Here is a 16,805-nt window from a genome sequence, read left to right as displayed (position 1 = left end):
CGTTCCCTGAAATTTGAAATTCTAGGTCTTTTGTAACTATTGTACCAACTTCTTTGACATTAGCCTGATATATTTCTATTTTTCATTGCTTTTCTGTCTGCATCCATTTCCTTCTTTGGAAACCATAGAAGTTGTAACTGATAGACCTTTTCTGACTATTCCTCCTGTCATACAAGGGTACAGGAGAAAGAAAATTTTCCCTTTGCACACTCAAATTTTACTAGACTAAGCTAGCAAGCAAAGTTAACTGAGAGAAAAGTCATATAATTTAATATAGCTTTATATGGTGCTGCATATTCTGTGTTGTTTAGTTTTATTTTCTTCTGCTTTTTTTGAGACGGGATCTCCCTGTGTAGTCAGGCTGGCCTGAGTCCAACATCTTACTTCTTACTGTGTCCTGGATTGACACGTGTGCTTACACATTCATAAGTAATTTACCTTTTGTTTCTTTTTTGTGAGATATTGAGATGGAGCACATGTGTATTTAAGAGGCAAGTAATTGTATAGTGAGTTGCCACTCCATTTTACCCTTATGGTTTTATGTAAGAGATTATAGCTACAACTTTAATTTTTTGTTATTATTTTTTATTATTTTTTTCTATTTTATCTTTACCAGTGGCTATGCACTCAGTAATAATTTAAACAGAATAGTTTAAACAAAAAAATTGTAATCTTTTTAAGTTCTTGTGAAGATGCTGTTCATTATCTTGGTAGCAATTCATTTAAATTATTTGGTATACTTAGTAGATCAGTCTTAAAGTAATTAAAATCATTGAGCTGATTTTTAATATATGACAATGAGACAAATTTTATGGTATGAGAAAGTAAAATGAATGATACAAAGTTAATTTGCTATCAGTAACTCCTTTCCTTCCTTCCCCATGTAGGGTTTAATTTGAAAATGAAATCTTAGTTCAGCTATTTCTTTGGGAAATTTTGTATTCTTAAGAAATTATATATGAAAAGAAGCTCTTTAGTTAAAATGGTAACAATGTACCACTCCTTGATAGGCATTTTCTTAATTTTCCATTTAAAATTAAAACTAAACAACAATGGAAAGATAACAATAAACCATTTGTATGAGTCCTGTGAGGAATTCCCACTAATTACTCAGCCGATGTGACCAGACTGGAAACATGTTTTTTTGTCCTTTGTTGGCTCAAGCCCAATTAAAACATAATTTATGTGGAAAGAAGAAATAATCAGAAACTTATTTAATGTGTACCTATGAGAATGCTGAATATGTGCCACTTCCTAGTTGAATACTTTCACACTCATCATAGGAATCCCAAACTAGTTTTCTGTTGAATGAATGTATAGTAATTGCTTTGCAAGGACTGGATGTGTATAATGCTTGGCAATCTCTTATTACTACTCTTGCATTCTTCTTGAAAAAAGATCTGGACTCAAAGTAACTATAACTGTGGGAGAAAATGTACCCAAAATGCTCCTATCAAGGAAGTATGCGATCGTGTGGGATGATATGGTCATGGTAGTCAAGGTGGTGGTGAGAGTGGAGGCAGAGATGAGAAGCATCTACATCAGTTGTGGTGTAAGCAATTGATGGGTAGAATTTATCAATTAACCAGAAGATAGAATTCATCTAATGTAAAATTTCCATGGATGTTTATAAGTGGGTCAGTGCATATGAGAAAATATCCTTCCTGCACTTAACAGGTAGATACTTGTTTAATGCAGACAGTTGGCCCCAAATCTGTATGTTGATCTTACTGTACATTTAAGTCTGCGTTATAGAAGAGCCTGTACTAATAATCACTTAAGAAGAATACATCTCCCTTAATTTTAGAATTATAAGAAAAATAGAAAGATGCAAATGAATAGCCAATCTAGATATATTTTGTCCTACTAAGCTACCATTCAAGGATGATTCAAAACATTTAAACCTAACAATGAAATTGAGACAGCTTAAAACACAGGTAATTGTTAATGAAACTAAAGAAACATTTAATTGTAGGCTAAGGAAACTGAATTTATTTAAAAAAAAGAAACCTTAGAATCCATGTACAGTGTTTGGTAAAGTAATTGGTAAACATGGATAAATCTCATGAACACTGGATATAGAATAATGTTACTGACTCATAACTTTTAGCAGGTAGGCATGGTGGCTAAGCAGCAAGCCGAGAGCTCACATTTCAATAGTTACTACAGAGTTGCTAGAGGTTCATGAAAATATTATTATTATTATTATTATTATTATTATTATTATTATTATTATTAGTAGTAGTAGTAGTAGTATTTTTGTTTTTTTGAGACAAGTTTTCTCCATGTAGCTTTGGAGCCTGTCCTGGAACTCACTCTGTAGCCTAGGCTGTCCTCGAACTCACAGAGATCCACCTGCCTCTGCCCCCCGAGCGCTGGGATTAAAGGCGTGTGCCACCAGCAAGTATTTCTATATGTTTGGTATCATCAAATTCATTGTAGCATGTCATTTCAGAAAATAAATTTTTTCCTTGAATTAGTAATATTAATCTAGGCCGGGCAGTGGTGGTGCACGCCTTTAATCCCAGCACTCGGGAGGCAGAAACAGGTGGATCTCTGTGAGTTCGAGGCCAGCCTGGTCTCCAAAGTGAGTACCAGGAAAGACGCAAAGCTACACAGAGAAACCCTGTCTTGAAAAAACCAAAAAAAAAAAAAAGTAATATTAATCTATATCTGTCAATAGAGCTATTAGTTAACATGGAATATGTAGTCAATTTTCATTCTTTATGAAATCAGGAAAATCAGTAATGAGAAGATGTTACAACACAATAATGAAACTGTCACTTTATTTACTGATGTGCGTGTAAAACAGATGATCTTCTGTCTATAAGAACATAACTAAAGAACTGGAAAGGACAAAATTTCAATTAGCACGTGTGACTTGGAATTTTGGTAAAGAAATTTCCATGAGTTTTTGGAAGTATGGTTAATAAATTGATCAGCTGTTCTCTGTCAATTTAATTTTCATAGATTGATGTTCAATAAAAATATTTTGACAGATACGTGGGTATTAATTAGTATATAAGTGTAGTTTTTCACATTCAGTAGCTCATTTTCAAATGAAGAGCTTGTGTTTACTCTTTGGGAGTAATATAGCTAAAAATTAGCTTGAAGTTAAAAGTAACTTAATATATTACTTGATCACTCCCATGTTTGATGCACTTTTATATCATGGAAAATTAAGTAAATTAGTTTGTCAAGTTATACTCTATAATGAATTTGGGATTTTAGAAATCCTGAGCTTTTCTCTATTTTTTCCATAGGAAGACTATAGATGTGAATAGGAGCATCAGATTTTAAGTAGACAAACCCAAGCTTTATATATTTTTATAATGAGATTTATGTTAAATATTGTACAAATTATCTTGAATAAAATAGTACTAACTTTCATATTACTTTGGTTACTAGAAGAAATCAGTGTGTTACATGATTCTCCAAATTCATTCAGACTCTTAAGTCATGGTTGGTCCATACTGCATTTTTGGTCAGTTCAAAAGTAAAAATGGAATGTCACATGTCTTTTCCTAATATTTAAAATTTGTGAACAAAACTAACACACTTTTATAGAAAATACACTGCTCCATTCTCCGTTGACAAATAGAACTTTCTACCACCTGGAAGATGAAGTGTAATTGTAGAATTTTGGACTCAGAGTTTTGTACGAGAGTTACCAGCACAGGATATTTGGGCCCTAATCAGTTTTCCTCCCTCCATCAACCCTAACAGAAATAGCAATGGTTTTCATGTTCAAGCTTGTGAATATTTCAGCTAACACACTTAATCTTTCTCCCTGGCTTCCTCATGGTGGACATTCATTATTACTCTACAATCCTTTGGTCAATCAGCATGAAAAGGGAGCTAAGGAAAAGTCTCATGAAGATATAATAATGTCTCAAGAACTTGGAGCATCAATGCAGTTGGGCTCTATGTAGGGCTATCATTTAGCCTCTATTCCGTGTTTTGTGTGTGTGTGTGTGTGTGTGTGTGTGTGTGTGTGTGTGTGTGTGTGTGTGTGTGTAGGTAGGAGAGATGACTGAAAGACTTGAAATCATGAGCCATAGATAGAAATCTCTATTTCTTGAATTTAAGCATGTGTATCTCAAAGAAACCCAGACTACGTCTTGAAAACAAATAGTGTGAGAAATAATCACTGAAAGTGATGTGGGAGAGTATGAGACAATGAAGAGAAGTCTGGGCATTGCTTGCAGTGCTTGGTTACATTTTAGAACTGGATGACATATCTAAAATAAAAGAACAGGTTGTACGGCAGCACAATGTTGGAAATATATTTCTGTTTAGGAAAGAAATGGTTTACTTCTAAGGGAACACACAGACACACATCCCAGAATCAACCTGTTCTTTACAACATGATACTCACTTGGGATGTTTAAGACAAAGAAACAGATAGAATTTTTTTTCAGTAAATCTTTTAAAAAACAATATTTTCATGAATTCTACTGACAATGATTTTTTTTTAGATTTGGAGGGAAAGAGTTTAACCCTTTATTTTTTAGAGTCTTGCACTTAATGATTTAAATTATAATATAAACATAAGAATGAACTTAGCTTTCACTTTAATGCTAATCATTAGTTATGAGGTATGTATATCAAATGGAGAAGTCAAAAAATATTTGGATTAGAGAACCCTAAGGTCACGAAAATATGGGAGGTAAAACTGGATCATTTATATATCCTCTTCATTTATTCACTGAGTTAATTGGAGCCATTTGACTGGTTCTGACCAATTAAATATTTCAAATTAATTTGATATTAAACACTGAAAATCCCTTGAAATACTCATTCCTCTTGCCCAGATTTGCCATCCAAAATGTAAGAATAAAGCAGCATAGTGATATCTTTCAAAACGTGGAAACCCTATTTACTTTTTAGAATGGTGGTTCTCCTCCACAAAAGTAAGCAAGATGCCTTATCTCATTCAAATATAAGATTGTGTGATAGGATTTAGACAGAATATGTAACATTAGAGATACCTAGTCTATTCTAAGTAGATTCAATTTCACAGAATAATATTAAATATTGCATGCCAAGTTTTAGGTCTTATGATATTTAAAATGACTACTGTTTTTAAATTATTTTACTAGCTTTAGAAGGAACTGTTTCAATTCCTCTACGATTTGCTCCCCTTGGGCCTGGACGATACCCTTGTAAAATTTTGTTGTTATCAAGATACGATGTGCGTGTGTATGTAATTGAAGGTATAGTAAATGAAGAAGAACCAGAGGCTGAATTGTTGTTTAAAACACCAGCATTTGAACCCCTTACACAGCATATCCCAATAGTAAGTGAAACCTTTTTTTGTGGCTATTTTCATGTTTTCCTGGGGCTTCTGGCCAAAATACATGGCTCTGTATAAGTACTAAACATTAAGAGGAAATTACATCATATCTCTCTAAATATATAGTGTAAAACTAGAGAAAAAACTATTTTTTGTCTATTTCTACCTTGTCTGTGCAGTATTACAAATTCATACAAAAGATATAATAGCCAGGAAATAGCATTTTTACATTTAACTGTGGACCCCTGTTACTTGTGCTGGACTGAATAAGCATTTCTCCTAGAATCATAGGCCACAGCTTGTGGGGCTGAACAGTTTCTTTCCTGAGTATGATGATTCCTAGAATGCTATAACTAAAAAAGACAATCTAAAAATATCTAAAGTTTTAGGACCCATTACATAAATCAGGATATTTCTTTAGAACATTATGGTTTTGGGGGGTTTTTTGTCTAAATATTTATGCTTTTAATCTATTTTTAAAATAGTATTGAATAGATTATCAGGGAGAATGTCCAAATGTATTACCATGCAGAAATGTGGAAGCCATATTCAAGCTCAAAGAGGAACAGCATACTTAAGTTCACATAGAAGTTGAAAGAATGATTGGATTGTAGGCTTCTAGAGAAGGGAGGTGATGACTGTCTAGGTAGATTGAGGGAAGACTATGTGGAGGAAGCAAAGTTTCTCTTACTAGGTAGATAATGTCTCCCAGGTGTCAGCATTCTATGGTAATCCCTAACCAGGACATTCATCAAACCCTCTTGTCTTCTGTGAAAAAATCTTTGCAAGCCAGAAAGGGGTAGAGCCATAGAAAAGCCTCTACATGTGTCTACTGTTCACTAGTGCAAATCTTCCTTATAATGTGTTGGTTTCTTTTACAAATGGTCAACTTTTCAGACACAATTCTGTTTCTATTTTCTCTGAATATCTATCTTTAAATAGTTCAGAAATAAATTTCAGGATTCCGTATTTTGGGATTCCACACCTACTTTTGTTGTCTCAAATTCCTCCTAACCTCTCATTTTGAGATTCGCAAATTTATTATAATTGTATTTTAGACTGGAAGTTCTTTTTTCTCTCTATTTCAGGATTTCTTCCTGAATATAAATTCAGTTGCAAAGCAAGCATCATTTCTGTTGAACCTATTTGCTTAAAACTGTGTCTGTGATATCCTTAAACTCTCATCACATACCCAATAAAAGTTATTTCTTTCTCCTGAAATCACCATGCTAAGATACAGACTCACAGATTACTACTCCAAATTCTGTTTACTTTAACTAAGATGGGTTCATAGGTACTAAGAAAAATCATTGTCTCCTATTAGACAAAGTGGCAATACAGCTTAGAAGTAGGTATTTTAATTTAAGGAGAATTTCTGTATTCAGAGTAATTAGTTTTGCTCCTTTAATTACTAAAGACATGACCCAGTCAGACTGATGCACAAATATCTATTCTGATAAGACATATGACCTCTGTGATCTGAAAAATTTATCACCTTTTATTTTTCTTGATCAGTATTAAATTGTATCATCTAGGATCATTTCACCATTGTAAAATTGGCCATTTGTTATAAATTATCATAATTTGGTCTTGAGTAAGCCAAACAAATTAATTTCTTTAGATATTAAATAATGTTTGGATAGACCTATCAGGCAATGTTTCTGTTATTACTTAAAAAATACAGGTAGTCTTTAAGAGTTGTTCACAAGTTGTTGTTTTTTTAATGTCATTTCCAGATTTGTATTCTAGAACACATGGAATAATTAATAATAATTGAAGTATTTTAATCAAATACTAATTCTGACAACTCCATTATTATTATTATTATTTAAAAATAATTAAAATGCTCTGCAAAGATATGTGTGATTTTCCTTATGTGTTTCGTTCTGTGATTTTCATTGGTTGATTCTATACTTCTTCCAAACCCATCTCATCTCTCAATTCCCCCTTTCCCTGCTGGAACTTTTTTAAATTCTTGTCCATGCTTGGTAACTGCTCTACTACTGACCATATATCCAGCCCTTGACTTTTTGCAACTGGGTCTAATTATGTGGGTTAGGCTGGCCTTGAAATGAACAATATATCCCAGGCTGCTATGAAACTCCAGGATACACATGCTTATACTAGAGTACTTGCATAACCATGCCCAACTTAATTGTATTTTTCATGACTTAAGAAATAAGACTTAGTATGTAATTCAATTTTGCTAACATCATTGTTCTAACATATGTCTGTTTCCATATTTTAGAAAAATGAAACAAAGAAACCTTGGAAATTTCTGGTTAAAATAGAAGGAGAGTGGTTTTATGGACCTCCAATTTTACATGTTGGCCCTGGTGAAACTATCCAGTATCCTTTGACATTCAAACCCATTTTGGAATGTGAAATTATGGTATGAAACCATGGATTCTTCCTTACATTATTAATATTTAAATGAACAAATGTATAGATAGCAGTCAGTGTAATTCTATAAACATTGACTAACAATTTGTATATTCTATAAACGTGACAGTTTTACTTAAAATGTTTTAAAGGCCAATATTTATCATGTCCGAGTGTTGTTGTCTATGAATATTTGTATCTATGTTATTTTCAGAAAGTGTGCTCCATGATATAAAATCATTGTTCCTATTCATTAAGTCAGTTGCTACATCTGAAAATTGTCCCTTAGCAATATTTCTTTGATAAAGTGGTAAATTATTGCTATGTGTGAGAATGCTTATATATAATGAATAGTGTCCAGAAAGATAAAAATTAAGAGCATTTCATTAGTGCATTTGTTGTTTAATAAAATAATTTTATGTGAACTGGAAACGAGTGACTAACAGTTTCTTACAACCACGTTTTGGTGCTGAGACTCAAGATGAATAGGATGAGAGATTGTTTGGTATTGAATTATGACTGCTGACTGTTTGAGAGTTGAAAATTGTCTTGTTTATCATAGGGTAAACTTACTTTACAAAATGAAGTAGATGGTATGGCACACATCGTTGAAATAGATGGGATTGGGACAAAACCCCTGGCCTTGGATCATGTTGTTATAAACTGCATAGTGGGAAATGTGACAGATAAGTCCATAATAGTGCCTAATTATACTAAAAGTCTCCTGACATTTAAGGTAAGACATTTTTAGTAAGAAAATACTTCCTTCTGAATACACTTGAAATTATATGAAATATGTTAATCATGTGAAAATTTTAAAACAATTTTACCTAATGATGTAAAGCAGTGGCACATAGGGAGATGGTTATAGTTCTCCATTTTTGTTATTCCAACAGCTAATAAATTTAATTTTAATTACTAAATGGGGTTAGCATCAAACAAGTCTGTTGTTGTTTTTACTTTGTTTTCTGTTTTTTAGTCCTTTTTTGATAGGACAAGTTTCAAGATAGTTTCAGGAAAATGTAGAAGCAAAATTTTTTTTTTAATATTTTAAAATAGGGTATCTCTTTGTAGTCCATGCTAACCTCAAACTCAAGATCCTCCCATCTTGATCTTCTAAATGCAGGAATTTCAAGCATATGCCACTGTGTTGGTGGGAAAGGCATAGGCCATTGGGGATAATCTGTGCTCAATCTGCAGAAGACTCTGAGTTTAATCCTCAGCACCGAAAATAAAATCAAAATCCAAATCTTAGTTTTAACCTAAAAATTGTACTGTCTCCAAAGTGTTCCTCAAAACAAGCCTCATCCATCAATTGTAGGTGCCTACATTCAACTTGAGAGGAGATGACATAAGTGTGGAAACTCCCTGTGCTTGTCCTGTGCTCCTTTTAAATCTCAAAAATATATATTTTGGTTTACTTCTTACTAGATTTCAAAGAATATTCTTTGTAGTAAATATTATAAGCTAAAAATCTCCTCTTGTCAACTAACTAATACCCTTCAGTGTCATCTCTTAACTTCAGGATGTAGTCTGTAGTCCCTGATATATCTTTTCTTCACCACACATTAGTGTCTTGTTTACTGTTCTTCACAGTGTGAGTGTAATATATTCTCTCTCTCTCTCCTCTCTTCTCTCCCTCTCTCCTTTACTTCCCTATTCCTTCTACCCTTTCTTTCCTATCTGCCTTAACTCTCACTTTCTCACATCCAGGGCTTTGTGCATGTTAGGCAGATGTACCATATCAGCTCAGGGACAATGCTTTATATCCATGTTTTCATTAATATTATAAGGCCTCACATCGAGGCCTTGAGAAGATAATAGTGCTTAATTTTTTGTTTTAGAAACAAATGAAAACATAAAGGGTGAGTTCAAGGAAAGTCTGGTCTACAAAGTGAGTTTCAGGACAGACTCTAAATCTGCACAGGGTAACCCTGTCTTGAAAAACCAAAAAAAAGTTCTTTTCACAATCAAAGACAATTCCATTTATATTCAAGTGTTTTATCTTCTATTTAAATCATTTTGTAACCAAGCTCCAGGAGTCTATTCAAAGAGAGAGAAGAGGGATTCTATAGGGAAGGGCATCAAGATCATGATGGGAAAACCTACAGAGACAACCAAACCAAACTTAGATCAATAGCTGTGGAGTAGATACACAAATAGACACACATACATACACATAAATCAAATGAAAATGTAAGTCTCTAAAATGTTTAAAGTATTAGATTTAATTATTATGAGTTCATCATAATAGACAAACATATAGAGACACAATTAACTGAAACTTTAATCAAGGTTGTGCCAAAATTCTGCTTAAATATTCTTCACATACTGTGTTATTACTGACACGCAAATTCACCAAAATAGTTCTATTTCTTGTACATCAAATTACACTAAAAATTTCCTGCCATCTATAAAAGATACTGATATTTTCTGATCATCAATAATTAAGTAACAACAGAAAATAACATTTCATTTCTGCAAAAATTATTTCCCTTGTTCTGATTTTCCATAAGCCTCTTCTCAGTTTTTTTTCCTTTTCTTGAATAAAGCAATTTTCTGACTTCCATTTCAATGAAAATCAATAAATTTGATGGAAGTAATTAAATTAGAATACATTTTTATGCAGTAGCTTATGACATTAACTCATATAAAGTAGTGTAACATGATAAAACAAAGAATATATTTTCTTATTGACATTACCTAATTCTTATTTTCCAATCTAATTTTCTAGGTAACTTCAGATCTAGAAATAGTGTGGGGAAATTCCTATATCACCATAGAACCTGACAACTCAATTCCATACACTCTCCATGTATGCCCTTGGAAACGTGGAGATTTCAGAGGTATTATATCTTTAATAAAGTGTTATTATTAGTTACATTGCCAGGAGGGAAATATGATAATTATAAATTCAACAATAATATATTGTTCTTTGGGTAAATGATAAGAGGGAAAGCTTAATTTGTCATTGCACTCTTTATCCAAAGAGAGTTTCAGGGAATGCATTTTATGGCAAGTATTATTTTATCTTGACAAGTTCAGCTCTATCTGTACAAGAAATTTCTAGAAGTTGAATACTTAGTTGTAGATGTAATTCAGTATAGATGTAACCAACGGTCTTATCAAACAAGAAACACAGAGCCGATTCAGAGAAGAAAGCCAAGAGGTCAGAGCCAAGAGCCTCACCCTTCCTGATTCAGGGATCCTCCTCAGCCCAGAGAGCTCTCCGAAAAAGAGCCCTACTTCCTGTGTGTCTGTCTCTATAGTCTCTTTGTTCTGGCTTCTCATTGGTTGTAAACCCAAACATGTGACTGCCTCATCACTGCCTGTATGTACCGCCCTCCAGGTCCTTAAAGGCGTACGCCACCACTGCCTCGCACTTGTTATGGCTCTAATAGCTCTGACCCCAGGTAACTTTATTTATACCACCATACTTAGTTAATGGTGTTTATATTTGAAACTTAAGAGATACTTTGAGATAACTACCAATATATGAACTCTAAGGTATTCTACAATAATGCCTTTGGTACTATAGGAATGGTATTATAAACCTTCTACATGTACTCAATTAACACATAGAAATAGAGTTAAGTTTAGTATGTATGAAGTATTCTTTATCTCTAATAAAGTATTCATTTATATAAAGTTACCAGTGATACGTGAGCAGAATTATCCTACTGAGAAGATTGTTATATATTCAATAAACATAATGTTAGAAGTATATTAACCTTATTATTATTAAGTGTATTAAGTGCTTATCATCATTTGTTCTCTGCAAGTACTGACTTCTTATCCCTGTTTGCCTTGATAAAGACTATCTCTGCAAAGGGTCTATTAAAACATGGTAAAATTGGAAAGTGTCACCCCATTGTAAGCCTCTCAATGGAGTAATTTATTTTACTGTTGGAGATAAGCCAGAAAATGTGAAATGATAGGAAATTTTAATTTCAAGTTTCAATCTGATTGTCTTTTTTCTTTTCACATTTTAAATCATACTACTTGGTAGATTTCCTTAAATTTACAATTTTAATTAATCTTCAATAAGAGAAAATAAATTGTTCATAAGTTTCAAATTATTTGTTTATTTCTTTCCCTTTTTCAAAGATAGACTCTTTGTACATAATAAACTTCTCATTTAACTTTGCAAATTGTGTTGTTGAAGCTACACACTCTTGTACAAATGTGTATGTGTTTTTATAAAATATAATAATTCTTAATTTCCTGTTATATAGAAAACTGTGGGTTTTGTTGATTATGAAAGGGAACCACAAACCCTTGAATATCATTTAATGCTTATAAATTCCTTAACAAAAAAAGGCTTTTCAATTGACATAGATGGAGAAAACAAGATATTTCATGATAAATCAAATTTAAAACAATGTCTATCCACAAGTCCAGCCCTACAGAAGGTACTAGAAGGAAAACTTCAACCAAAGGAAGTAAACTACACTCATGAAAACAAAGGCAATAGATAATCTCAGAAAAATACAAAGAAGGGAAATGCGTGCGTGCGCACGCGCGCGCACGCGCACACACACACACACACACACACACACACACACATTCATGCAGGCATGCACGCACAGTCTGTGTCCTCTCCCTCCCCCACCACTCTCTCACACAAACACAGAAAAGTAAATTAATACATACAACAAAACAAATCATTTGAAGAAGCCATTGAGGTGGCTCAGCATATGAAAACACTGGCTGCAAGCCTGATGACCTCAATTTAATCCCTGTGATCCCTGTGATAGAAGGAGAGAACCTACTGAATCTTGTCCTCTGCCCTTCACACACTCACTGTGGCATATTTGTACTCACACAATACACTTGTACTCAAATAATAATAAATAAATATAACACATTGTAAAAGTTCTTTGTCCGAAGACTTCAAAATTATTTAAGCTATGTAAAGGATTAAACAATTATATTTAATATGCCTTTCCTGTATGTAATCATTTTGTTGATGTTAGGGATGCTATAAATTTTCAGAACATGGTTTTGATAGTCATATTTCATGACTCACCTGAGTGCCTTAGCGCATTGACTGTGTTATCTTTTGTTTTGGCTAGAGCTAGAACACAGGTCTGTTAATTGTTTTGTGCTTTACCATAACATATAGCATATAATGATAGATATGATATGCCTCCTGACTTCCATGAATTTATATCTCATTGTGGGTCTAAATAGCTTTAAATCAGTCTATAATTTGATACACTGAAATTTTAATCATAGGCACAGGAAGCAGAAAATGGGTAGAAACATTATTCCCAAAGTGGGAATGTGAATCAGCTTCAATAGGGGGTAATGGTTTGATCACGACCTTAATGTATGTGCTGGGACTTTTATCAGCTAGTGTGATTGGGGAAGATATTCAAACAGTTGAAACAACATTAGTGGAAACACAGTGAACGTAGTTCATGTAAATCAAAAAATAAATTAATGTTATGAAATAAGTATGTGAATGGAATGCAGAATGACATGTAGCTCGAAATATATGCAGATTTTCCTAGGTATAATCATATTGTATATCTTATTGAAGTGGTCTACTAATGCTTCTTCATATTTCTCTAAGTGTTAGGATTATGCCAAAGATAAAGTTTCAGCAGAAGGCTATAACAAATAAAATTTATTGAATTGAGATTCATTTAAATGCATTAAGAATTATCAATCATAAGCAGGCTAGGGTTGTAGACAAGAGGTAGAGTACCTGAGTAGCATATATAATGCCCTCCATTTATGTCCATAGCACCACAAGCAAAAATATGCTTTAAGAATATACTGTGTCCTTCTTGGCCTTGTGGCCTGAAACTGTCTCTAAAATAATGTACAGTGATTTAGTTATATTTTGTGCTCCATGTACTTAAAGTGGATAGATAGAGGGGTCAGGTACAAATAATGGCAGGTAGATACAGGCGATACAAGCCGAAAGTTGACACAGTATCTGAAGATACAGTATAGTTGTGGAAGACCTTAGTTTAAGGTAGTTCCTAAGATGCTCTAACTATTGCATTAGAAAACTAGTTCAGAGGACCAATTTTAAATAGTTTCTTGTCGTAATAGTCTATTTAGTTTGTAGCACACACATGCTTGATATAGTAAGATAAAATTTACTCTTATTATCAGTTATCTTTAGTAATCTAGTGGGACTAGAAGGCAAGTGGGTAGCAATGATCAATTCTGACAGTAGAGCATGATTAAGCTGCCAGAAAACACACTTCTCAGTAGAACTAATTCCTTTTACCCCAGAAGCCATCAGCAGTCCAGAGCTCATCAGTTAGGGATGAAGAGTGCTCAAGAACAGCTTCTGAATCTGTGCTAGAATGTTTACTTGATCTCTTGCAGGGGTTTTGGCAGTAGGATCAGAATCCATCCCTGGTACATGAGTGGGATTTTTTGGAGCCCACTACCTATGATGAGACACATCAGGCAGCCGTGAACTTTCCTCTACTGTGTGTGCCTCCCCATGGGAGGCCTTGCCTTCTTGTAGGGGCGGGGAACTAGGGGGTGAGTTGGGAGGGGGAGGCTGGGGGGGAGGGAGGAGGGAAGAGGGGGATCTTTGGTGTGTAGAATGAATGGGAAAATTTTCTTAAAGCATGAAATAACAATGGAAGGAGAGATAAGATTGTGATTATGAATGTCCCAATTCTTGTCAATTCTTCATCTTCTGTCTTTCACCATGGTAGGAACAAAAACATGTTCTACTGATGATAATAAAATGTTACATGTTAAAGATAGTGAAAACTCATACAAACAATAATTCTGACCAGAAGAACCCATGGACTATTCCTGTGGTTTAATGATATAGTGCCAAACGTAGAATATGAAGTCTATTTCAAAGATTTTGGTCTAGGGTTTAGGGTTAAAAAACAATTACCAATTTAACATTGCGGTACAGTAAACACAAACATAGACATGCGACCTTGTACATCACTAAAAATGAAACTAAAACAAATCTAGTAAGTATATTCTTCCCTTTACTACATAGATTTTACTCGCAGATTTTGATGACTCATTACAATATTTTAGATGCTGACCATGAATGGCCATTTAAGTTTAAATTTATTAAAGCCATATAGCATTCTCCTAGCTGCATGTTGCTAGATCTTCCATATTTGGTACACACATGTAGAAAGTTACCTTATTTGCACAAACTTTGGTTGTGTTAGGCCTGGCTCTTTTTATTATGTTATTATATTTGCTTCTGCTATGTGCTCTTTCTATTGTTCCATTATATTCCATTGTGTTCTAAGAATCTCCTGACTTAGTATTGTGTTGAAAAACGAAGTTTAAACATTATAGTTGAGTCAGCCTGGGAAATACATATTTAAATATCTTTACATAAATAAGGTATTCATTGAGATTGTTACATATGAGTATATTGGCAATAAAATGTATGGCTTTGACATGCAAATATTGAGACTAATTTTCGATAACAGCACTGTGTATTTTTGAAAAGTCTGATAATTACAAATGTAAATGGAAGTTCTGAATATGTAGTTCAGTATTAAAGAGCTTTCCTCTTTACCTGAGCAATCCCAGGTACAGGAGAAAAGAAATAAAATAAACCATGTGTTATTGTTCTTAAATATTTACACCGAACAAATATTACAACCTTAAGATGTAATAAGCATAAAATTTTTAGCCCTATACATTATATGTAGGTATGTGTACCTATTCATAGCACATCTCAAAACTACTTCCATAATTACTTATCACATGTGACTAATGGCTTCCATATTGTTCAACACACCTCTAAAGTTAAACATTTTGGGACCATTAGTCAGCTATTTAGGAAAAATCATAGTCTATAAACATCATAACACTTGTATGTCTTACTCAAATAATGTAAACAATAATAGGTCCATCCTATATTGTTTACTCCCAGGGTCCATGGAAGATTCTAACAACCAGCTGAAGATTCTAATCAGAGGGATATTCAAGGAATCTAAGCACACTGAGTTCTTTAGTCTATTCACTTTGTTCTTCTAAGTCAATTCTATCTACACAGTTTGTTTTTTGTTCTCATACTTAGCTTCTCTCAGTCACTTCTGCTGTTCTTTCATATCTATCTAGTTCTTTCCATCTTCTTCTTCTCCTTTGTTCCCCCAAGCACATATATATCCATGCATTAACAACTTCTTAGTAATAACTACCAAGTAAACCCTCAGGGACAAGTATTCTAATAAGAATCACACTTGTCAGAGACTTGGTCAGCTTAATTGGTGATTGACAATTAGTGTAGGTTGTAAAAAGTTCTGGCTATCTCTTAAAGGGATAGCTACAAGGGTTACAAGGAAAGAAATTAAACCAATAAAAGATTTAAGGAAAAGGAAAAGAATACATGCACTATTTTATGTGATTAATAATAACCAGAGCCAGGCGGTGGTGGCACACGCCTTTACTCCCAGGACTCAGGAGGCAGAGCCAGGCGGATCTCTGTGAGTTCCAGGCCAGCCTGGGCTACCAAGTGAGTTCCAGGAAGGGTGCAAAGCTACACAGAGAAACCCTGTCTCAAAAATAAATAAATAAATAAATAAATAATAAGCAGACATGGTTAGTCAGTTAACAGCCTTTTTTCTGTTAATCAACTGAATTTCAAGACCTATATATAATTAGTCTACTGAGCCTAAAATCTTGCATTAAAAACTGGTGTAGAAATAAATACAAACTGTTAATTGTTTTTTGAATTAGAGTGGGGAGGCGCTGGTGGAGGAACCTTAGGGCGTCATAGGTGCTATTGATCTCTTGAAGGACTAAGATACACCAAGGCCAGACACCTGCATTATCACTTTATTTCACTATAATTCTTCTGAAGGGTTTTGATCTAACAAGGCCAGTCACCTGCAATTCTGCTCTGTGAAAGTTCTATGAGGACACTTTATCTGGCCAACATTTACCTTGTCAGTGGCTAAGGATGGAGAGCAAGACCTCTAAGTGTCTACAGTCCACATGGAACAATAAATAGATCTAGTATGAAGCATATTTTAGTATGTTTCTATTCATAAAAATTGTACAGCTAAATAAGAAACCATCCTCTAGACTATTATGGTCTAAATATGTCCTCTACTATTAAATGTGGACATAATCCACAATTATGTGTGCTCATAAGATTGAGATGCAA

At 33.7% G+C, this 16,805-nt stretch overlaps 1 protein-coding gene across 1 annotated transcript in view; it reads left to right on the top strand.

The window, feature by feature from the left end:
* The window catches only part of Cfap47 (cilia and flagella associated protein 47), a 272,610-nt gene that overhangs the window by 166,288 nt on the left and 89,517 nt on the right, over positions 1-16,805 (top strand). Inside the window, exons 47-50 of the mRNA XM_052731290.1 lie at positions 5,103-5,299; positions 7,545-7,688; positions 8,241-8,414; positions 10,413-10,524. Of these exons, the coding sequence (XP_052587250.1) occupies positions 5,103-5,299; positions 7,545-7,688; positions 8,241-8,414; positions 10,413-10,524 (627 nt within the window). The remainder of the gene's footprint in view (positions 1-5,102; positions 5,300-7,544; positions 7,689-8,240; positions 8,415-10,412; positions 10,525-16,805) is intronic.

Source organism: Peromyscus californicus, unplaced genomic scaffold (genome assembly GCF_007827085.1).
Source record: "Peromyscus californicus insignis strain IS unplaced genomic scaffold, ASM782708v3 Scaffold_10__1_contigs__length_136768540, whole genome shotgun sequence".
In the NCBI taxonomy this organism is placed as follows: domain Eukaryota; kingdom Metazoa; phylum Chordata; class Mammalia; order Rodentia; family Cricetidae; genus Peromyscus; species Peromyscus californicus.
The sequence above is the reverse complement of the archived record's forward strand: the minus strand, read 5'-3'. Positions and strand labels throughout refer to the sequence as shown.